Below are 24,837 nucleotides of genomic sequence, written 5' to 3'. Positions count from 1 at the left end.
AGCTTCTTCTTCCAATCATCACAAAGCAAACCACTGCTTTGAACACTGCACAATTTTTATAAAATTGCACGAGTGACTATTGCTATTCACCAAAGAGATATCACAATTAAGAAGTATTGAGGGCCTGGATCCCCGCAAAAAGAAGAACAAACATAGCTACAATGTGAAGGGTTAACATGAAGCGTCAACATGAAGCGCTACCATGCAGCTTTACCATTAAGCGTTAACTTAAGCATTAACGTGAAGGGTTGCCCCCAAGCGTAACTTACCAAGAAGATTTAACTTTACGCATTAAGGCGTAATTATGGTTCCACGTTGCACAACGCAAGGGGGTTACGGACCCGTTACGCCCTTAAGGACCCTCCTTCCGTCGACCGCAAGGACCTGACGTGCGCCTCCCAAAAATGGTAACCTTGCGTCGAGGTGACGCAGCTGCAAGGACTGTGGTTGGTCCGCTAACTACATCACGGCGTTACGCTTTGTATGTAAAAAAAATAAAACCACGGGAAAAGATTTGACTTTTGCCTTCATAGACGTAAACTATTTTTTTTTACTCGCTAGTAATCCTTAAAAAGTGGAGACGTTTTGTATTCCGTCATCATCATTTTCAATTACAATGTCCAGAATGGACAGCTACGAACAAATAGCAGCCTATCATCTGTTTTTGTTGCACAATGTTTGAGTCGTATTCAGCTTTCAAGTTGCTAGAATCCATACCATAATCAAAATTTCTAGTAGTAGACCAATTGTAAAGTAATAGCATGCACAGACAAAGACCAACTATTTGTTCTATCTATACCACAGACTCGCATAGCGACACGTAAACCCGACGGCGCAGAACCATAAAGGTTCATGGCTACGTCGAAGCGACTGTGTGGTCATTGCCTTGCGTGAACGTGGGACCATAGTCAGCCTTTTAACCTTACGCGTTAACTTAAGCATCAACCTAAGCGTTAACTTGAAGTGTTAACGTGAAGGGTTGCCATGAAGCGTTAACTTAAGCGTTAACCTAAGCGTTACCTTAAGCGTTCTTGGACTGAGATGTCTCCGCTGCTATATTCTATCCAAGGGATATTGCTGTGATATTCCCATGAAATGTAACCCAAGCATTCCAATGCTAAATTGAGATTTGAGTACCTACCTAACGAACGAATATACAAATATTGGAATGTTCAAGAATAGCACTAATAAGGAAATTACCTTAAAATGATCATATGAGGCTAGGGCTGGGCGATTAATCGAATTTTGATCGCGATTTCGATTTTAGCGTGAAACGATCACCAAACTAATACAATCGCGTCAAAACGATTTTTTTTTATTATTATTTTTCTTTCTTTTTAGAAACAGCCGGATACATATCTGGACATTATTTTCTATTTGACCATTCTTTTTTAGTTTTTAAGGGGAAATTCTCGTTACAAAGTGTATTTTTTGGAGAGAAATTATGAATAAATGCATCCCTATATGAGGGTTCAATCGTCAGAGAGAAAGGAAGGCAGTTTAGTTCAAAATCATACAAATGCCCATATACCTCAGTGTTATCACCCTCAGACTGTTTAGAATGGTCCTTAAAACTCACAAGCACATCATGACATTTATCAATATCGTTATGAATTCTCCAAATTATTGTGATAATAAACCTTCTCATATCACCCAGCTCTATTATTGCAAAAGTATTGATTATTGTGTATAGACATAACATGTGATTGTGATGAACGAGTGCAGCATTCTGTACTCACTCGGATCCAGCAGCCATATCGGAGTACGAGGTTTCAGGTGTGGTGACTCCCAGCGCGATTACTATGCTCATGACGTCCAGCGGCACGCGGGAGGGTTGGGGAGGCCGGGAGGGAATAGAAGGAGGTATATTCAAGAAGTGTTAGGGGAGGAGGAGGAGGAGGGGGAGAGATGAGGGGGGAAAGGGGGGGGAGGGGAGGGGGGGGGGGGAGGGGGGCTGGTTACAGGGCCCCAACTGCAGTGACTGTCCACACCAGAGGGGGGGAGCCGCTGAGCCACCGCCCACGGCTCACGGTCATGGGGAGACCTGGAGGGGAGAGAAGAAGAGGGGAGACCTGAGTTAAACAGGGGCTAACGCCATGAGGAGACCAGAGTTAAACAGGGGCTAACGCCATGAGGAGACCAGAGTTAAACAGGGGCTAACGCCATGAGGAGACCAGAGTTAAACAGGGGCTAACGCCATGAGGAGACCAGAGTTAAACAGGGGCTAACGCCATGAGGAGACCAGAGTTAAACAGGGGCTAACGTCATGAGGAGACCAGAGTTAAACAGGGGCTAACGCCATGAGGAGACCAGAGTTAAACAGGGGCTAACGCCATGAGGAGACCAGAGTTAAACAGGGGCTAACGTCATGAGGAGACCAGAGTTAAACAGGGGCTAACGTCATGAGGAGACCAGAGTTAAACAGGGGCTAACGCCATGAGGAGACCAGAGTTAAACAGGGGCTAACGCCATGAGGAGACCAGAGTTAAACAGGGGCTAACGCCATGAGGAGACCAGAGGTAAACAGGGGCTAACGTCATGAGGAGACCAGAGTTAAACAGGGGCTAACGCCATGAGGAGACCAGAGTTAAACAGGGGCTAACGCCATGAGGAGACCAGAGTTAAACAGGGGCTAACGTCATGAGGAGACCAGAGTTAAACAGGGGCTAACGCCATGAGGAGACCAGAGTTAAACAGGGGCTAACGCCATGAGGAGACCAGAGTTAAACAGGGGCTAACGCCATGAGGAGACCAGAGTTAAACAGGGGCTAACGCCATGAGGAGACCAGAGTTAAACAGGGGCTAACGCCATGAGGAGACCAGAGTTAAACAGGGGCTAACGCCATGAGGAGACCAGAGTTAAACAGGGGCTAACGCCATGAGGAGACCAGAGTTAAACAGGGGCTAACGCCATGAGGAGACCAGAGGTAAACAGGGGCTAACGCCATGAGGAGACCAGAGTTAAACAGGGGCTAACGCCATGAGGAGACCAGAGTTAAACAGGGGCTAACGTCATGAGGAGACCAGAGGTAAACAGGGGCTAACGTCATGAGGAGACCAGAGTTAAACAGGGGCTAACGCCATGAGGAGACCAGAGTTAAACAGGGGCTAACGCCATGAGGAGACCAGAGTTAAACAGGGGCTAACGCCATGAGGAGACCAGAGTTAAACAGGGGCTAACGCCATGAGGAGACCAGAGTTAAACAGGGGCTAACGCCATGAGGAGACCAGAGTTAAACAGGGGCTAACGCCATGAGGAGACCAGAGGTAAACAGGGGCTAACGCCATGAGGAGACCAGAGTTAAACAGGGGCTAACGCCATGAGGAGACCAGAGTTAAACAGGGGCTAACGCCATGAGGAGACCAGAGTTAAACAGGGGCTAACGCCATGAGGAGACCAGAGTTAAACAGGGGCTAACGCCATGAGGAGACCAGAGTTAAACAGGGGCTAACGCCATGAGGAGACCAGAGTTAAACAGGGGCTAACGTCATGAGGAGACCAGAGTTAAACAGGGGCTAACGCCATGAGGAGACCAGAGTTAAACAGGGGCTAACGCCATGAGGAGACCAGAGGTAAACAGGGGCTAACGCCATGAGGAGACCAGAGTTAAACAGGGGCTAACGTCATGAGGAGACCAGAGTTAAACAGGGGCTAACGCCATGAGGAGACCAGAGTTAAACAGGGGCTAACGCCATGAGGAGACCAGAGTTAAACAGGGGCTAACGCCATGAGGAGACCAGAGTTAAACAGGGGCTAACGCCATGAGGAGACCAGAGTTAAACAGGGGCTAACGCCATGAGGAGACCTGAGTTAAACAGGGGCTAACGTCATGAGGAGACCAGAGTTAAACAGGGGCTAACGCCATGAGGAGACCAGAGGTAAACAGGGGCTAACGCCATGAGGAGACCAGAGTTAAACAGGGGCTAACGCCATGAGGAGACCTGAGTTAAACAGGGGCTAACGTCATGAGGAGACCAGAGTTAAACAGGGGCTAACGCCATGAGGAGACCAGAGTTAAACAGGGGCTAACGTCATGAGGAGACCAGAGTTAAACAGGGGCTAACGCCATGAGGAGACCAGAGTTAAACAGGGGCTAACGCCATGAGGAGACCAGAGTTAAACAGGGGCTAACGCCATGAGGAGACCAGAGTTAAACAGGGGCTAACGCCATGAGGAGACCAGAGTTAAACAGGGGCTAACGCCATGAGGAGACCAGAGTTAAACAGGGGCTAACGCCATGAGGAGACCAGAGTTAAACAGGGGCTAACGCCATGAGGAGACCAGAGTTAAACAGGGGCTAACGTCATGAGGAGACCAGAGTTAAACAGGGGCTAACGTCATGAGGAGACCAGAGTTCAATAAAACGTAGCAGAAGAGACGGTCATTGGAGAATCCTTGATTACTTTCACACAAACTGAAGGTGAAGGAGGGTAACCTTTGTGGTTGCACACATATTGGCAAATGTACCAGAAAGTAAAAAAAAAAAAAAAAAAAGACTGTACCTGACCATATTTAAACCTTTGAAGTTTTATTTTTTTCTATTTTGAATTATGGCTCTGTGCCACACACACACACACACAATGACTCAGCACATCGTTTATCAGAATGGTACACTCTTAATATAACGTGTTGTTTTACCATTTATCTCCACTGTGGAGCAGAGTGTGATTGGGTCAGGGTGATGTTTCAAACAATCTGCATAGTGCAAAGTACCTCAAAGAGGTGGCTAACCATACAATACAGTGCTTGCTTACATCAATGCTAATGGTAATCAACTGGATCATCTGTTAAATCACATGGGAAACCCACCATTTCTCTGTGATAGAATTCTGTTTTCGCTGACTAAAATATAATAGAACATAATGGTCTATTCAGCCAAGACTGCTCACGGTTTCAACATATAGAAATCCTGTTCATCATTATGTTAGTGGATCAACAAAACTACCTGTGAACATAAAGTCGCATGGGAAATCATGCAAATCCAATCTCTAATAAATTGCCCGTGGTTTGCCAAGTCATCCTTACAAAGAAAGAATGTCTGACGAGAAACTTCCGGTTGAAATGAATAGTGTGCATCCTGTGTTAGGCGGTCCCTGTCCACAGAGGAGTGGCATCTGTAAGGGCAGGGGGTTATAAAGAGCTTAAGTGTGCGCCACACACACCCCTCCAGTAGGGGGCTTCCTGACTTCCAGACCGCCCGGAGGGGTGAGTCATCTATGCCGTCATGTGATCCGGTCTCTGGAACACTGACCCACACTCTCTCCCTCCTCGGCAGACGCAGAGCTCAAGGCTTGCAGGAGGCACAACTCGTAACAGGGTGAAAAAAGGAAAAGAGAAGCTACTTCTGTTCTGCTTTCACACGCTCGGCATGGAGACTCTACGGCTTACACCAAGGTCATGTCTCGGCCGAACACATGCGCGAACGCACACAAACAGCCCCACACGCCTCCTTTCAAATGTTTCATCTGAAAAGACAAGGCTTACAGAGTTCATATATACAGAGGAGAAAACTGTAATTATACATGTGAAAGCAACAACAATCACACATTAATGGAAGGCTTGTGGCTTACAACAATGCCTCCCAGAATGTATGACATTTGTGAGACTGCCCCATGGTTACAGATGGCCGCCGCTTTCACTATCCAGTGCCAAGGCAACCATAGCAGGGCTGGGGGATTTCCAAAAACATGGTCAAGGTCAGTAAACCCTAGCCATTGTGCAACCAGAGAATGTCACTGGCCGCTAGTAGGACCTAGCTCGAAGGGAAAATAGAAATGTTAAACTGTAAAATACACGCTACTGCCCAGTGGATGACAAGCTGCTAGTACATGAGGAATCAACAAATACATGAGATTGTAATCAAGCGATATAGTTATCATTATGGCTATTGCTAAAATAAAGTCAAATTCTACAAATTTAGTGGTATAGAACAACCAAGATCATGCAACAAGACAAACTTAAAGTTAGGGTAGGCAATTTGGACAAACCAGAAAGAGTAAGCTAGATTGTGAAGTATATTTAATTTTTAATAATTAACTGGTTAATATTAAACTCTTCGGGCGTCCGTCCAAAGCCACCCCCACAAAATATATGAATAGTTTCAGGAAAAGGTATGCTAGTCTTGTGGAAGCTTTGTGGAAGACTGCGGTCATCTGCAATGAGTGCACAGGCATATGTGTGGAGGGTAAGTGGGTAGACAGAGAATCATCCCGACCCAATGAATTGATTGGAGAACGGTCTTATTACAGGCATGCGAGAGTCACTGATCAAACATTTCTGTCAGGGTATTTGATTTATTTAATGCTGTCTCGATGCAAAGAGAATTTCAACAAATACGACCAACAAACTTTCTAAAATGAATGACCTACCCTAGCTATAAGGGCTGTTCAGAAAAAATATAAATGAATGCATATCTTTGTGAGTAGTGGCTTCACCAAGAAACTATTCTCTTGAACCGGCTGGCGGTTTATCAGCTCTGTGGCGGCCTGGGCCTTTCCCAAAAATAGCTGCCACCGTCCGTTTGCTAAGCCACAAAAAGGGAGTTGCTGGCTGGGCCTCTTTCAAAAGGGCCAGACATTGCACTTGGGAGCCTTATTCCATAGGAAGAGAAACGCGTCTCTGTTCAGCCCCCCTCCACATCTCATCAACTTGATGGCTCGTTTCTCTGGCTGTGAAAGAGGGGCTCAAGTTACTGACCGCCCCAACAACACCTATACACTTCCACTCCTAGAAGAGGTTCACTTTGAGGACACAAACGTATCTCTAGCAGTGTCTCCAATGCCCTACCATGCTATATAATGTCAATGCAAACCTCTTCCTGCAATGATCTCATTTTAAAATCAAATCTGATCCCTCCTTCAATCTCACTTAGATGGAGAAAGTGTCCTCCTTTGACAGAAATAAGAGCAAGACCTTCCCTTTAGCACTGAGGCTTATCCAAGCCAACTGTGTGAATGGCAGGTGAAAGAACAGGTGAAATGGGAGAGCATAAGAGGATTTTCTTTCACCACAGGCCTGGAGGACAGTTGTGTTTTTCCACTGGGAAAGCCCCTGCAGTAAGGCAGACAAAAGCTATGCATGGCTTCTGTTAGGGATGGGTCAGAACAATCCAATATTCCATTACTCGTTCACGATGGTCAAAGCCAAATGTTTACATTTGGACTGTTACAAAAACATCCCCATTCAAATTAAAATTATTTAACAGGCAAAACAAGAGTTGGTTCTGTAGACCAATTAGTTTTTATGTTATATTAGTCATGCACAGAAAAATTATGCACAGAATGCACAAGCATAAATATTAATATATATGCATACACCACAAACAGCCCCACTAGGCTACTGAGTGTGGAGCGGGAAGGAGTCTGACGTCATTCAACAGTGTATTGTGCAAGTTACGTAGTTAGTTTAGATTGTGCCTGCCTATTCTGATGGTAGGCAACTCATGTCTGGGTCCAGCAGAAGTTCCAGCTGGGCACACTTGAAGAGTTCAAAAGACAATGTAAATGGAGGTCTGAGGCCTATGCAGATGTGCAGAATAGATTGAAACTGCAGCTGATGTAAATACCTTATTTCCCGCACTATAACGCGCACCGGATTATAAGGCGCACCTTCAATGAATGACCTATTTTAGAACTTTTTTCATAAATAGGGCGCACCGGATTATAAGGCGCATAGCATAGAAGATACTGCAGTCAAACGTTTGACTGGGGATGCGTTATGCATCCACTAGATGGAGCTGTGCTAATTGTATAGCTCGTCACGCGCAACGCAACTGTGAGGACGAGTTGCTGCATTTAGCAGATATAAAACTGGAACCTTTATGACAAAAAAGTAAAACACAATTACGCAGTTCCAGACCTTAGATTTTTTAAATATCTTGCAAACGTGAATGATACAAAGTAGAGCATCGCACCCTCGAATCTTGTAGTGTGGCCAGTCTTCCGCCCGATTTCCTGGCTGTGATCGTATAGTGTGACCTTCCGTGAGTAAGCGCAGTAAAATGCTGTGTGCACTGACTACGATAGCCGTAATGCTGCAAGCGGTGTGGCTTTATCGTAGGCGTAGTGAAACATTTTATTATTATTATTAAATTGTTTTTATTGGTTTTTCATACTGAAACATTTTGACAGAGCGCCGTTTACAACCAGTATGGACCAACCAATTAACCAATTGATCCATATATAAGGCGCTCCGGATTATAAGGCGCACTGTCGTTTTTTGAGAAAATTACCGGCTTTTAAGTGCGCCTTATAGTGCGGAAAATACGGTAGTTAAAGGGGTAGTTCGGAATTTTGGACATAGGGCCTGATTCCAAAGTTAGCCTTGGTGTTCTTTATCATTGGAGACAGTTCAACACATTTCATTCAGTCCTTCTAGTTGCAGAGTTCGCTCGTGCTAGGCTAGCGCACGGCAACGGTCAATACTAGCCTGCTAATAAAACAGTCTTATCCCCTCCACAGTACACTCGAGGCAAATCAACTATAAGGCCAGACTGTCTATGTAAATGTCTGTGTTGATAGAATAATGTTAGAAATAAAACCAACCTTGCATTGCATTTTGAGGGATTTGCTGTGTCTCAGCAGCAGTGTTATATTCCTGGTAGTAGGCTACGGCAGCGGCGGACTGATACCTAAGTTAAATTCCGCTGCTGCTGAGAAAGTAGTCCCTCAAAATGCGATGATTCATACAATGCGGGGTTAGTTTTATTTCTAACATTATTCTATCAACACAGACATTTACATCTATAGTCTGTCCTTATTATTGATTTACCTTGGGTGTACTGTGGAGTAGGGATGGGGATCATTAATATTTATTGATATTAGGGGTGCAACGAATCACAAAACTCACGGTTCGGGTTAATGTCACGGTTTTAGAGTCACGGGTCGGATCAACAACAACAAAAAAGATAACAAGACAAATGTGACTTTAAATAAAATCTTCAAATATGTAAAAACAAAATAAGGTGAATATTTAAGTATAGACCTGCTTCCTTTAAGCATAGTAAATATTTTTAAAAAATTGCTTGTGTCCACATAAAATAAAAAATTATAAAAAAATAATTTAAACAAAATAAAGTGCAATCTGACTATTCCTTATTTTTAACATGGATAGTAAATAAAATAAAATAAAAAATATGTCCAAAGGAAGCACAGCAGACCTGGATTTACCACTTTAAATTCAGGATGTCTGCATTGCCTGGGGAGAGTTTAGAGTCTACTCTCCCAAGGCAATGCAGACATCCTCATCTTTTTTTTTCATCAAGCATGGTAGCGAAATATAGTTTCTGTTGTGTTTTATTTTGTAAATCCATTGATTTCTGTTGGAAGGCTCATTGCTCGTTGACCGGAAACAGAAAGGGGGGCTGGTTCTAGTCTTTTCGCTCGGTTCTAGCCCTAGTGTTGATACGGAGAACCGAGCGAAAAGACTACAACAAATTAACATAAACAGCGAAACGAAACGCCAAATAAAAGACGACAGAAACTGTATTTCGCTACGATACTTGATTAGGAACATCAACGAACACCACTAACCACTCGGTGAGTTGCACACTTCTGAAAACAAACGTTTAGGGGTTGTTTTAAGGACAGGTTTGTGAATGCCCAAAGCCAGCTATTCTGAAGCAGGCAGGGGCGAATCGAAATGAGCCAAATACCTGAGACAGGACCAATAGTCAACATTTCGGTGTGTCAACCACTATATTTCATCCTAGACAAACCAGAAAGGGGGCTCAATGTGCTAAATACCAGAATTGTCCTTTAAACATGCGCTGATCACGTGAACGCACAACCTTTTATTTTTTTATATCAGCCGATCCGCGGATCACTTGCGTCCCGAACCGTGAGGGTTGATCCGTACGGATCATGGGTAACCCGTGAACCGCTGCACCACTAATTGATATCGATACCATTTTTGATACTCCTTAACGAGCCAAGTCTTTATCGATACAACTATCAAGACTTTTCTATTAATTGGTGGAAATACGACAAGTTTTTAGTGATGAGGAAAATATTTAGGAAATAAATAATTGTATTTTAATGTAAATATGTAATTCTTAATAAATATTGACATCAGTAGTTTTAATTATATATACTAAAATGATTAGAATACTATACAACTGTATTAGTAATACAGAAACATGAGTAATACAGTATTGCTCATGTTTCTCATTTCTCATTTACCATTTCTTTATGTTACATTTGAACGCATAATGATAACCTGACAGTCGTTTACTGAGCCAACCTTAACACATCATCACGCAGCACATCTGAAACTTTATTTACTTTTAAAGACAACTAGCTTGTATGCTGCCGATCCAACACAATTGGATTACTATTTTTAACTGACGGGACTAGCGACAATGTCTGTGTGTGCGATAACCGCTCGTACTTTGAGTGGATGATTAAGACGGGCCCATCTGTGGTACGACAGGAGAAGGAGGAGACAGAGTCTTTTCAACTCGGAGACAGTCGAAGGTACTGCACTTGGCCTTTATTTGATGCACAATGTTAATGTGCTTGGCCATTGAGGTTGTGTTCCCCCCTTTACAATTTTTGGCCTTTTTGCCCATTCAGCCATCCCTGTGAGCGAAGCTAATTGCCAGACTTCACTTTTTTTACTTGCAATACCTGTTTGCTTACAATTCCATTCAAAAACATTGGTGGACACTCTGCAGTGATTGGACTGATTTGATTTAAATGTCGTGACGCGACTCGAGGGACACAACATTACGTTACAGAACCTACGGCACAAAAATAATAATAAATGTACAACGGGACTCGATAGTGGCATCGATAAGATTGATTTTTGGGTTTTGCAAAAAGTTGAACCGGGTCCTTGATAGAACCGGGTTTAGATCCCCATCCCTACTGTGGAGTGGGTAAGACTGATTTATTAGCAGGCTAGTATTGCCCGTTGCCATGCGCTAGCCTAGCACGAGCGAACTCTGCAACTAGAAGGACTGAATGAAATGTGTTGAAAACTGTCTCCAATGACCACCGCCGCGGGGCATCACCTCTGCGGGGCATCAACGCCGCGGGGCACCACCGCCGCGGGGCTCAGGCGGGAGACAAACCCGGGCAACAATCCCTTTCTCCCCCAATATCGCGGTTCAATCTGGACTTCAGGGAGTCAAAGCCAAAGCTCCTTTCCCCCAATTCCTTCTCAACCCTGGCCGGGATAACCCCTACTATGAGTCTTGTTGTGGAAGTAGGCTACCAGAGACGTCAGAGAACCCGACGCCGTCTAGTCTTCTCACCAAATGGGAGCTTTACCTTACCTTACGTTGCTTGTTATGCGGCATAACACCAACAGCAGAACGGTTATCCAAATAACAAAGAAATATACAACACTTGCGTTACAGTGTGTGTATATTCACGTGTGAATTTCTAAATTATCAATTAGTCGATCGTCGATTAATCATGCCCATCCCTAATCGGCGCTACAAGCAATCGATTACTTGCACTGCAGGACGCAATATATATAAAAGGTTGCATTTGATAATGTTTAACAAGAGTAAGGTAGAGGGGGATGAAAAGGACGCAGTCTTCTTCACTAGACTATATAGGTTGAGCCATCTGTCTTTTTGACCTGTGCAATTTTATCGAATTAAGCAGCATATTCACATCACGGCTAATGTAAATGGTTCTCAGCGTTTTGATAAACATCGTCTTAAACAATCCTGGTTGTACTCCAACCCTGATGCCCACAGCCGTCTTTGGGTGGTAACAAAACTTGTGTTTGATAACTGCAGTTATTAAACCCCTTTTAAAAAAGCGGAGCCTAGATGCCTCTATTATTAACAACTACAGACCAATATCAAATCTACCCTTCATAAGTAAAATCATTGAGAAAGTTGTCCTCCAGCAACTTAATCAATTCCTGGCATCAACTGGTTGCTATGACACCTTCCAGTCAGGATTTCGAACCCTACACAGCACCGAGACCGCCCTTATTAAAGTTGTAAGCAACATCCGTCTTAACACAGACTCTGGCAAAACCTCAATAGTAATGCTACTAGACCTCACTGCTGCATTCGACACTGTAGACCATACAATACTTTTGGACAGGTTAGAAAACTGGGTGGGGCTTTCAGGCACAGTCTTGAATTGGTTTAGGTCCTACCCACAAAATAGGAACTACTTTGTTTCCATTGGCGACTTTGTATCGGAATCAACCAACGTGACATGTGGAGTCCCACAAGGTTCGATCTTGAGACCCTCTTTATTCAACATCTACATGCTCCCACTAGGGCAAATAATGCAAAATAACAATATTGACCATCATTGCTATGCAGATGACACGCAAATCTATGTATCGCTATCACCAAATGACTATCGTCCCATAGATCTGCTGTGCCAGTGCATTGAGCAAGTCAAAGACTGGATGTGCCGAAATTTCCTTAAACTAAATGAGGACAAAACCGAGATGATTGTATTTGGTACTAAAACGGAAAGGCTTAAAGTTACCCAACACCTTCACTCTCTGTCCCTGCAAACCTCAATCAAAGCCAAAAATCTAGGGGTTATCATGGATTCAGATTAACATTTCGACAGTCACATCAAATCAGTTACAAAATCTGCATATTATTAGAGATGGGTGATATGGCCTAAAATCCATATTGCGATATACATTGCAGCCTCTTGCGATAACGATATATATCACAATATAAATATAATCATAAAATAACCGTTTCAGAACAGGTTACATAGACCCTTAGGAAAGCCAAACTGCTAAATGTATTTAAAGAAAAGAGAAATATAGTACATTTATTGTGAAACACTGTAATCATACAACATAATGTTGCAGATAAATAAAATTAGTATTGGGTTTCATTCCTTTAGTGCAAACCATTCTAAAAGGCACTACACTTAGTTTAAGTCCTTGGTTCTTAAATGCCACCCAAGATGCAGAGAACAGGAAAAACAGGGGGTGTCTTTCTAGATAAGGAACAGACACTGTACTGACAATTAGGGATGGGCATGATTAATTGATGATCAATCATTGATTGTTAAGATTTTTGTAGATTACGTGATATTTTTAACCATCAAAAGGAGGTTGACCCAGCCGGAGAGAGGTTGTCTCAGAGACGTTGCTCAACATGGAGCAAAGAGGAGACGGAACGTCTTTTGGATATTTGGGTCCGATATCCAAAAGACATTCCGTCTCCTCTTTGCTCCATGTTGAGCCACCACCCGACGGTCCGACAAAAGCAAGTAAAAAGTATGCTGGAAAACATAATTTAAAAATGCTGATGCATTTAACACATTCCGAGTCAGGATGAGGGGGAAGGAGTTGGACCAGTCCGCAGATCAGTGTATATCACGCTGGATATCCATGATTGTTTACTTTCACCGGTGCTTTCCCCCCCCTCCCCTTTATCTTTAACGCTCTACAACGCCCCAGACCTTTTTGTCCAATGATTTAACGTTCTTTGCACACATGCAGGTTTGTTGACGAATTCTGGCACTCTTGCGAAAATTGCAATGTGAAAAGGAATTGCACCAAACCAAAAATTAACATTGTATTTTGCGTCATCAACATGCATTATCGCGATAGAGCGATATAATTAAAATCTCTATCGTAGGCCATTTTTTATCGTTTATATCGTATATCGTTTATATCGCGCATTACTACATAATATCACCCTAAAAATGTAGCAAGACTTAGAGGGTTAATGTCAACCGAAGACTTAAAAAAACTTGTACATGCCTTTATCACTAGTAAGCTTGATTACTGCACTGGTCTCCTTACAGGTCTCCCAGAAGAAACTAAGGAAACTTCAGCTTGTTCAGAATGCTGCTGCTAGAGTTCTAACAAAGACCAACAAATTGGAACATATTACACCAATTTAAAATCATGTTGCTAACCTATAAAGCCCTACATGGTTTAGGGCCAAAAAATTTAACTGATATGATTCCACTACATAAGCCTTCTAGACCACTAAGATCTTCTGAGACCAATCTGTTAATTATCCCCAGAGTAAACACGAAACATGGGAAAGCAGGATTTAGCAACTATGCAACAAATGGCAGGAATAAACTCCATGAGGATTTAAGACTCGCCCCAACTCTGACCACTTTTAAAACAAGACTGAAGACTTTTATGTTTGCTTTAGCTTTCTGCTAAATCTTAAATGCATTGCACTTTCTAAAAAAAAGGCCTTTTTAACCTTACCTTTATTTTCTATTTTTTTACTTTGCCTTTATTTTCTATCTAGTTTGATAAAAAAAATTGCATGTTCTTTTCTATTAATTCATTTTAAATGAATTGTATTGTATGACAATGTTTATATGTGAAGCACTTTGAGTCTGCTTTGTGTATAAAAAGTGCTATAGAAATAAAGTTGCCTTGCCCTCAGCAATTGTTTAGCTAATGTAAGTAAGCACCCCTAACACAAACAAGGGAGGAATCGTTTTCTTTCCATTTGCAGTCTGCAGGTTGCTTCAGCAATCTTCTGTATGGTTAAACTTCCTCACTGTACAACCAGGGGTGTAACGGTACACAAAAGTCACGTTTCGGTACGTACCTCGGTTTTGAAGTCATGGTACGGTACAGGACAGTACGGTTCATAGTTAAGGGGAAAATTAAAAAAAAACTGCTTGTTTGTCAACAACGGAGAATGACGGTAGATCAGCAGCAATGAAAACACCAATAAACTTGGAAATGGCGTTTGCATTTCTGAATTCCCAGACAGGGGTTGTTGAAATAGTGTTGTGAGCTGGGTTTGCACAGGTTGTTTTTTTTTTCACAGCAACAGTGATAGTAACACCTGGATGGTGCCTTTTCATATGCGTGTGCATGTTAAAGTGCTGTTCGTAGACACGGAGAGCCCTCTCCTTGGCCGGAGAGCCTGTCAGAGACCCTCTTCGTAGCTTACGTGTGCATCCAATATTTTTTAACTATCCGTCGACAGCATGGACCTATTGGTCGACACAACGGAGACGGCAAAGGCTGTGATTGGTCCTCTAACAAAATCATTTCCGGAATCAATTCTCCGGTTTGACTTTGCACCTTAATTACTTTGTACATTGTTTACTTTGCACCTTAAAGGCACAATAAAACACCAAATTAGATTTGAAAAGCTTTGGAAGTTTATTTACAACACTGCTTACATGGTTTGTAGTCAACATATAAGATCGATCAGGCGGTGAATTGCATTGCGTATCTGACATCCCGACGGAGAGCTGCTGAGGGGTCTCCGTAGTTACAGAGTAGTATACTTTCGCTAAATGGTCCGGGGGGAACTCCGACTTCCGCATCTCAAAACAAGCCATTACTTTCGCCATATTAACGGTATGAACGCCACATTTACGCACCGCGGTCCACCTCTGTAACCACACCGAAGTGCCTGTACCGTGACGGTTCGGTACAAATACGTGTATCGTTACACCCCTATGTACAACCGTTCCTCATAGAAAAATAATGTACGAATATCACCCAACAGACCTAGACCTGACGTCACCCTACGGACCTAGAGCACTCCATTTGAACACAGCTCTCCGCCTCCTCCCTTTCAACATTCACACAACATCTAGTGGAAAATATCTCAAGTGGGCGGATAATGCGTTTAAGACCCGTTTGTCTGACAGTCAAGAGACCCTCCTACTCCAATATTCTTCAAAATACTTGCAGGAGTATTTTGAAATTCACACATTAAAACTTGTGTACTCGCGCGAGCACCGCCAATGCTGCGAATATGGTCCATGCTGTGGAATTGATAATGAATGTGACTATCGCTATTTATTACACGGCTCTTCTCAATGCTGTTGAACGCTCCGTTGACTTGCATGGGCCTTCACAACTTCCGGTGGTGAATAGCCTCCTCGGTTGCTAAGCGACGTCAACGTCTTTGGCGGACTATTTCTCTGCTGATCAACACTACGAATGCTGGTAACAAATAAATAGTAAAAAGACACACCGTGTGAAGTTATATTTTTGACGTGTCTAGATCACCGTCATGCAGGCTGTGTTCAGTAAAATAATAAATATATAAAATAAAATAAATTAAATAAATAAATAGCGATCCGTTTTCGGCGCATGTAGGTCTATCTGCCTAAGCCCACGTTGAAATAATTTTGATGTTGAATGTTAATGGCACAGTTATTGAAATAAACAGATTGATTTCATACACATCATAAAAGCCTCTCCCTGTGTCATTGTGTGTGCGTGTATCCGAGGTGCGTGCGTGCGTGCGTGGGGGGTTCTTGATTGAGCGATTTTCGAATATTATTCGAATACTTCTCAGCGAATATCGAAAAGTATTTTTGCCAGAAATGCACGTCCCTAGCACACGCATTTGAAAAGGCACCATCCAGGTGTTACTATCACTGTTGCTGTTGAAAAAAAAAAACGAGCAGTGCAAACCCAGCTCACGACACTATTTAAACAACCCCTGTCTGGGAATTCAGAAATGCAAATGCCATAACCAAGTTTATTGGTGTTTTCATTGATGCTGATCTACGGCCATTCTCCGTTGTTGACAAACAAGCAGTTTTTTAAAATTTTCCCCTTAACTATGAACCGTACCGTACCGTGACTTTAAAACCGAGGTACGTACCGAGCCGTGAATTTTGAGTACTGTTACACCCCTATTAGTTACTTAAGAATCGATCGTCGTTTGGTATATCACATGCCAACAGCTCAGCGATGACGTTGTTTCTAACGATCTACCGTAGAACGGCAAATATCTGTTGAACACACTGGGCTGGAGGGTTTGCCGGAGGCTGCTCTCATTTCTTGCGGCGCTGTTCCTTTTCGCAATGCTTCACTAGAAACAGTCGTAGCTTTCTTAGCTTTTCTCAGCGCACAGCCACAAAGTCCTGAATAGATTCTTGTCTTGAATCTGCAAATGCGCTTGCACTAGCGCCAGTTGGTTTGAGGAGGCATGCTTTGGTAGCACAGATCTTTTCTTTGTTCTTCACAGACTTTAAGTCGGTAATCGCACATGTACTTTTACGGGTCCAATCAATATTATGTTGACAAAATTTGCTTGAATTTGCTCAAGTTAAGGTCGAATGTTACAGGACTCTGACATGTTTCTCAAGGAAGTAACCAGTTGTGAGGGGCTGAGGCGACTTACAGGCATATTTGTAAGGCCAATTAGGGTTAAATGAGAGTTAGGGTTAGGGTCATATTTGTAGCCTACTATTTGCTTCCTGTGAGGTGGCACAAACATTTTATACAGAAATACAAGCACGTTGTGCATCGACACTTTAAAGGCTGAAGGTCTGGTACGTTGTGATTCTAAGTAGTCAACCAAGATGGCGATGGCCTATTGTTACTTTTCTTATAGTTAGTTTTGCACATGCAGAAACAAGTTGGAACGGCATCATTCGACAAATTAATTCAGCAAAAACTACAATATATTAAACAATCAATAAGCAAAGGAAGCGTATACAGTATTAAGCGTATTCTCTATTCGCCCAACACACCGACTCTTTGTTACGTCCGTGCCCATGAAATGAGTGCAATCTACGGCTTCTCTCACCAGCTCAGACCGGGGGTCAGCGCAGTTAAGACGTCTAGGGTACAAGAAACCCTCTGCTTCACATTGTAGGAACCATGTTGACATTAAAGTACTATGACTGTAATCATATTGTCAACACTTTGTTTAAGCCGTTTAGAGACATAATTATATTGAAAATCTAGGGATGTGTGAATAAGGTCAAGACTAGTTCTACTTTTAACGCAAACCTACATTACAAATACAAAGAAAACACTGGGAGGATGAGGCTGAAATGCAGGCTGGTTATTGCATGCTTTACCGAGGTTCAACAAAAGCTATTTCTTTGACATTACTGTCTCAGTGACAACTAGTGGTGCAACGGATCACGGATTACCCGTGATCCGTGAGTGATCCGCGGATCGGCTGACTATGCAAAAATAAAGAATTGTGCGTTCACGCGATAGGCACATGTTTAAAGGACAATTCCGGTATTTAGCACATTGAGCCCCCTGGTTTGTCTAGGATGAAATATAGTGGTTGATACCGAAATATTGACTATTGGTCCTGTCTCTGGTATTCTGCTGATTTCAAATCGCCCCTGCCTGCTTCAGAATGGCTGGCTATGGGCATTCACAAACCTGTCCTTAAAACAACCCCTTAACGTTTGTATTCAGAAATGTGCAACTCACTGTTGTTCGTTGATGTTCCTAATCAAGTATTGTAGCGATATACAGTTTCTGTCAGGTTTTATTTGGCAATTTGTAAATCCCATTGAAACGGAAAGGGGACTGGAACCGGAAAGGGGACTGTTTATGTTTGATTGTAGTCTTTTCGCTCGGTTCTCCGTATCAAAAGTATGGCTAGAACCGAGCGAAGAGACTACAACCAGCCCCCCTTTCCATTTCCGGTCAACGAGCAATGAGTCTTCCAACAGAAACCAATGGATTTACAAAATGCCAAATAAAACACAACAGAAATTGTATTTCATGACGATACTTAAAAAAAGAAAAAAAAAAAAAAGGAAAAAATAATTTAAAGTTGTAAATCTAGGTCTCCTGTGCTTCCTTTGGACACACATTTTGAATTGTAATTACCGTCCATGTTAAAAAGTAGAAGAAATAATGAAGATTGCACTTTATTTTGTTTTAAAATATTTTAAGATTTTATTTATACATTGGATGGACATCTTGAGTTAAAGGAGAAGTCCGGTGTAAAAGGGATCTGGGATATGTTTGGTATGATAACGAGTTGTAATGTTCATTTGGGAGCGAGGCATTGTTAACTTTGTAAGTGTACAGATTGTTTATTAAAAATGATATTTTATACACACAATACCATCAGTAGTTCACCCGTCGACGCCATCTTGTCTTTAAGACTCGATAGGTAGATTGGCGAACAGAGCTTGTGACATCCGTCAACAACACGCAAGCTCTGTGTTCGCCAATCTACTTATCGAGTCGGCTGAAAACAGCCAATTTAAGAATGCTTGTAGATGCCGCTATTCCCCTCTGTTTCAGTGCCTTCAGAATGCGCTGTTTCTGGTGTCTATAGCTTTAATGCAAATGAGCTGCTGCCCATTGACCAATGAGCTGTCAGACTGAACCACAGCATGGAGGAGAAGGGATTGTTGCCGTTTGCGGACTCCTCGAGCTCTATATATAATATAATAATAATAATAATATTATCTATGGTTATTTATATAATAAAATATCTAATATAATGGCCAAAAGCTATGTGTGCCTCGGATGAAATTATGAATCACAATCAGACTGCGTCTGGCATCTCTGGCACTTCCACAACAAGTAAAGACTCGTAGTGGGGGATATATCGGTTATATGGTTGAGAAAAATTGGGGGAAAGGAACTTTGGCCTTGACTCTCTGAAGTCCATGAACTGCGACATGGTAGAGAAAGGGATTATTCTCCGGGAGCTTTAGTGCCGGACTGCCGCCGAGCTCCCCGCACCGGAGTTGCCGCCAAGCTTTGGCGGCAGTCCGGCGCACGGTATTGCCCGTTGCACAGCAACGGGCAATACCGTGCGTCTTACCCCCTCCACAGTACACCCGAGGTAAATCAACTATAACGCCAGACTATAGATGTAAATGTCTGTGTTGATAGAATAATGTTAGAAATAAAACTAACGACGCATCGCATGAATCATCGCATTTTGAGGGACTAGTTTCTCAGCAGCAGCGCAGTGCAACTTAGGTATCAGTCCGCCGCTGCCGTAGCCTACTACCAGGGATATAACACTGCTGCTGAGACACAGCAAATCCCTCAAATTGCAATGCAAGGTTGGTTTTATTTCTAACATTATTCTATCAACACAGACATTTACATCGACCATCTGGCGCTATAGGGGGATTATTTGTTTATCAACACGGCGGATGCGCGCGAAGAAAATCTGTTTGACCGGTTGCCATGGTTATCTCTGTGTGGTTGCAGTGTTAATTAGCAATTTTGTTAGCTTACTGTTACATTAAACTGTAATCAGAAAAGGCGGTTATATGCTATAGACCCTAGAGTATCTGTGGTATAAAGGCTGGGACGAATTTCGAATTATAAATATGTACATTTTATGTTGAAAGTATAGACCGTCGCGATTCCCATTGAAACGAATGGCGCGTGATTATTCTTCAAAACGAGAGATGGTAAATTGTGAAAATGAATTAAACTGTAATCAGACAACACGGTTATATGCTATAGACCCTAGAGTACCTGTGGTATAAAGGTGTTTTGATCGATCGTAATTAAAGAGGACTACTTTTTGAGGGAGATGAACTCAAACAGTATACATTTAATAAGCATGCAAAACGAATAAGAAAAACCATAATTATTAAGGTATTTGAATTGTTTTATTATGTTGGCAAGCAAGAAGTAGAATAAATGGGATAATCAGTCTTATTTAAAGGGTTTGTGCAACCAACCGCACAACAACACATGATTGCGGCTCTTGTCGCTCTCGTCTCTTTCTGCAAACGACATGCGTGTACAGCAGGGAGTGACGTAGAGTGACGCAGACTCTCTATAGTGACGCAGACCCTCTATAGTTGATTTGCCTTGGGTGTACTGTGGAGTGGGTCAGACTGTTTCATTAGCAGGCTAGTATTGCCCGTTGCCGTGCGCTAGCCTAGCACGAGCAAACTCTGCAACTAGAAGGACTGAATGAAATGTGTTGAAAACTGTCGACACTGATAAAGAACAACAAGGCTAACTTGGAAATCAGGCCCTAAGCTTTTATGGACACAAGCAACTTTTAAAAATATTTACAATGCTTAAAGGAAGCAGGATTATTAACAAATTTTTCACTTTATTTTATTTTTACACATTTGAAGATTTGATCTAAATTCTTCTTGTTATTTTTTTTGTTCTTGTTGATCTGAAAATGATCTGACCCGTGACCCAAAAACCGTGACACAATCCGAACCGTTAGTTTAGTGATCCGTTGCATCCTTAATGACAACCTTAATAACGGCGCATCTTGTGCATAATAGTTTGAGTCAGGTGATCGGCTCTGCAGTCTGCAAATTTTAAGTTGATCGATCACTGATCACATGTTTCGGGCGCATATCGACCGATAAGGATTGGTGGCAGATCAATCGGTGCATCACCAGTCAGAGTTTCCCCTAGGATGGAGTTGCAGCAGCGGAGGTGAAATGTTTTTTGTTCTGCTCGCAATTTTTTTTGTGCTCGCTAAGCGCACCCTGCCGAGAGGTTTCTATGCGTCTGCCGGCAACAGAAGGGTGTACATACAGTACATTTGTGCAGAGTAATGAGCAGGGGAAATAGTGAGAGATTGAACATATTACAAGTATAATCTTTAAACAATTATTTAACAAAAAATATATGATATCAACAACCACCCTATACAGTAAAATCACATTACACAAATACTACAAAAATAGAAAAGGTCTGTGCCTCAAACCAATGCATCTCCCCACTCCCTCCCCTCTCCCCATCACAAAGGTTGCAGTAGGACCATAAAGAGGCCATGCCTCTATGGAATACGTTTTGGGGGTCTAGAGTCAATAATGGCGACGATACTGAAATTGTTGCTAAAAAAAAATGTATATTGACATTTTTGCTAAAAATAAATTCCTTAAAAATAAGTAGAGATATATTTTTCAAAACTAAAGGTTGCAGTAAGACCATAAAGAGCCCATGCCTATATGGAAAACGTTTTGGTGAACTAAAGTCAATAATGGCAACGCTACTGAAATTTTACCATTGTGGTCGTTTTCAGTTTTGCACTTTGTGGAAGGTCCCTAAGCTCGCCTGAAAGCCGACAGCTCATAGAAGCCAATGCAATTCACCGTTCGCTAAAGACGGCTCGTTTGGATGAAAACAATGTTGTAGCTGGTTCTCTAGGTTACTACACTCAATTGTGTCGCAACGATGTTTCACTGATGATCTATTGAACCGCAAACTCCGAATCTGCCAATATATTTCCAACGTTACGGAAGTTCCTCTCCGTTTATATGCTTTACTCACAGGTGTGTGAATTGACCTGGGTATGAAGCGTCCGTAGCGCAAAATAACATTTGTTTCTTAAGAGAAGACGGAGCTCTCCTCTACGTTTATATGCTTTACGCAGGTGTGTGAATTGACCTTGAAATGAAGCGTCCGTAGCGCAAAATAATATAACATTAGTTTTTTAAAGAGATAAGAAGGAGCTCTCCTCTCCGTTTATTTGCTTTACTCACAAGTATGTGAATTGACCTGGATATGAAGAACATATCCAGCGCCATATCCATCCTAGCCCACGGAATGTTATCTTACTTTGCGTAGCGCAAAATAAGATAACATATTTTGCGTAGCGCAAAATAAGATAGCATTGCAAACAGGGGGAGCGTTGTCCAAATATGAGAGCAGCCTGTGGCAAAATCACCTTCCCCGTGTGTTAGGGTTTCTACAGATCATTGTTCTAAACATCGTCATTGGTGATATTCCAAATGATGAGCTATTGTGGTGAATTAGAGCAATGCTTCAAACAGCTTTCTTACCTCGTCGATCTAACAGACAATGATTCAATAGCTCCATATTATAGCATGTTGTGCGCATCATAAAAAATATAGTTATTAGTTAGTCATAAAGTTATATCTTATTAAATTGTTGACATTTTATTAATTCACCAAATTTCTCTGTCTTTCTGATGATAAAATAAGCACAAATAAAAATAATGAAAAAAAAACTTTTTCAAAGGAGATATTTTATTGAAATACAGATTGTCTTTTTTAATTGTTTCCAAACGTTAGAGGTTCATTGTTCAGCTTTTACAAGTGCCGCATAGGCCTACATTTATTATTTACAAGTAGTTGTTCACTTAAACTGGTTTGTATGATTATTGTTGGCACTAAGTACTTGTTCTTTAATACAGATTTTGTCTTTTTGAATTGTTTCCTGTGTTAAGAGTGCATTGTTCTGCTTTTACAAGCACCACGTAATAGAGATGCTTGGATGAGCTGTAATGTCATCCACAGCCGCTGCTTAATATCAATATCCACCCGCCATCCACCCAAAGCAATGCTTTTTTCAAGAATTGATACCCGCACCCGCCCGATCATAATTCATAGGGTGACCACTGACCAGGGACAGTGCTGATTTTGAGTTGCGTGCCCCGAAAAACAGTCGCTAAAATGTCCCGGTTTCCACCAACCACTAAGAAATGTCCCTTGTTGTCTGCGATTACATGGCCAACGTGGTCTTATTATAGCCCGATCATTAACTAAAAAACACAGAAAGAATAAAGCATCCAGCATATGATTTCAACTATGTGTGAGGGCAAACGCAACAGTCAGTGCGTTTAAAATCAGAGTCATAATCGGGTTAATAAACAAATAAGACCTCAACAGGACTTTTAAAATACATGTAAACACCTTTACTCTATCTACTTTGGACAGAAATCAGTACATGAATGGACAAGCGAAATCGGATAAGAACACCTAGATAACTCGTTCATAGTCAGCTCTCTACCTGCATGTAAACCAGCATCGTATCGCATATCGGTGTTGGCCTTCTGCGCATGCTGGAGATCTTGCGGCCAGGGGACGTGAGCCGGAAGAAGAAGGAGACGGTAGTCGTGTTGTTGTCGCCGTAGACATATGAACAATTCTTATTCCTTTATAAATATTTCATTATTTCTTTATATGTTTATGGTTGTCGCCGTCAGAAAACGAGAAATAGCGTTTTATTTAAAATGACGCAAAAGATGGAGGAAGATGAAGGAAGCCGGTGTCATCAACATGCATTCAGTACACACTACGCTTCGATTTCACCCAAGGCTGAATTAAAAGTACATGTTTTCCTAGACGTTGGTCGACAACAAGGTTGTAAAGTAGTAACTTCGGGCACATCTGTCAAAATAAAAGTTTTTTTCTTCCGACGTGTGTACAATCTTTATTCATTCATTGCGTCACGACTGAACTGATGGGGAAATTCTCTGATATTATGAATCTTAAAGACTGCGTCGGGTTCTCAGACTCTGGTACTTCCACAACAAAGACTCGTAGTGGGGGTTATCTCGTCCATGGTGGAGAAGGAATTGGGGGAAAGGAACTTCAGCTTGGACTCTCTGAAGTCCAGATTGAAACGCTACATGGAGGAGAAAGGGGCTGTTGCCGTATGCGGGACAGCTGTCAGTTCACCTGGGGTCCATGTCATTACTCAGACGCTCCATTGGTCCGACCTCTAGGTCTTCTGCGGACTCCTCCGGCTGGACTCCTCCCACTGCTCCGCCGCCGGAGAAGCCCGCCTACAACCGAGAGGTCGGACCAATGGAGCGTCGGAGAAAGGACATGGATTCAAAGTGAACTGACAGCCGTCTACTGAAAACATCGGTATATGGCTTAACCCGATCTAGCTGTCCCATGTACACGCACTGAGTGATGGTCGCACAGTGGAATGCTGATGTAAACCAGCGGACGAGTGCTGGGCGGAGATGTTCATGCATTTCAGAAGCAGGGAGATTCCGTACGAAAATATACATCAAATTTGTCAATTTGCTGTGTGCCTGCCTGGCACAAATGCTCCTGTTTAGATCTAGTCAATATGTTAACCTACTTATTATTTATTTATTTCAACCACGACCCGCCCACAATTCATCCACCCGCCCCGCGGATTATCTGCGGTGTCCGTGGGTATGACCGCCCACCACGCATCTCTACTGCATAGGCATCATTGAGAAATACATGCAGTGTTTGTAATTTTCTACCAACAGGGAGTATTTTATATAGCCTTTAGAAAAATAATGAGAAATCGATAATTGATCTTTAATTTTATCGATGATCGATAAAGGTTTGAAGGTTCCAATCTCAATTAATAAAATCCCATGATTTGTTTCTTTATCTATCCTATTTCCCATGGAAGCATCAAATGGCCGCATGAGACGTGGGTTG

At 42.3% G+C, this 24,837-nt stretch overlaps 1 protein-coding gene across 4 annotated transcripts in view; it reads right to left on the bottom strand.

The window, feature by feature from the left end:
- Window positions 1–24,837, bottom strand: part of setd5 (SET domain containing 5) — a 60,401-nt gene that overhangs the window by 27,515 nt on the left and 8,049 nt on the right. For all 4 annotated transcript variants that reach the window (XM_079747755.1, XM_079747756.1, XM_079747757.1 and 1 more), the window contains exon 2: window positions 1,740–2,044. In XM_079747755.1, the coding sequence (XP_079603881.1) occupies window positions 1,740–1,810 (71 nt within the window). In that variant the 5' untranslated portion in view covers window positions 1,811–2,044. The remainder of the gene's footprint in view (window positions 1–1,739; window positions 2,045–24,837) is intronic.

This window comes from Pollachius pollachius (assembly GCF_949987615.1).
Source record: "Pollachius pollachius genome assembly, chromosome: 12".
Taxonomy (NCBI): Eukaryota; Metazoa; Chordata; class Actinopteri; order Gadiformes; family Gadidae; genus Pollachius; species Pollachius pollachius.
This window is presented reverse-complemented; position numbering and strand designations above follow the sequence as displayed.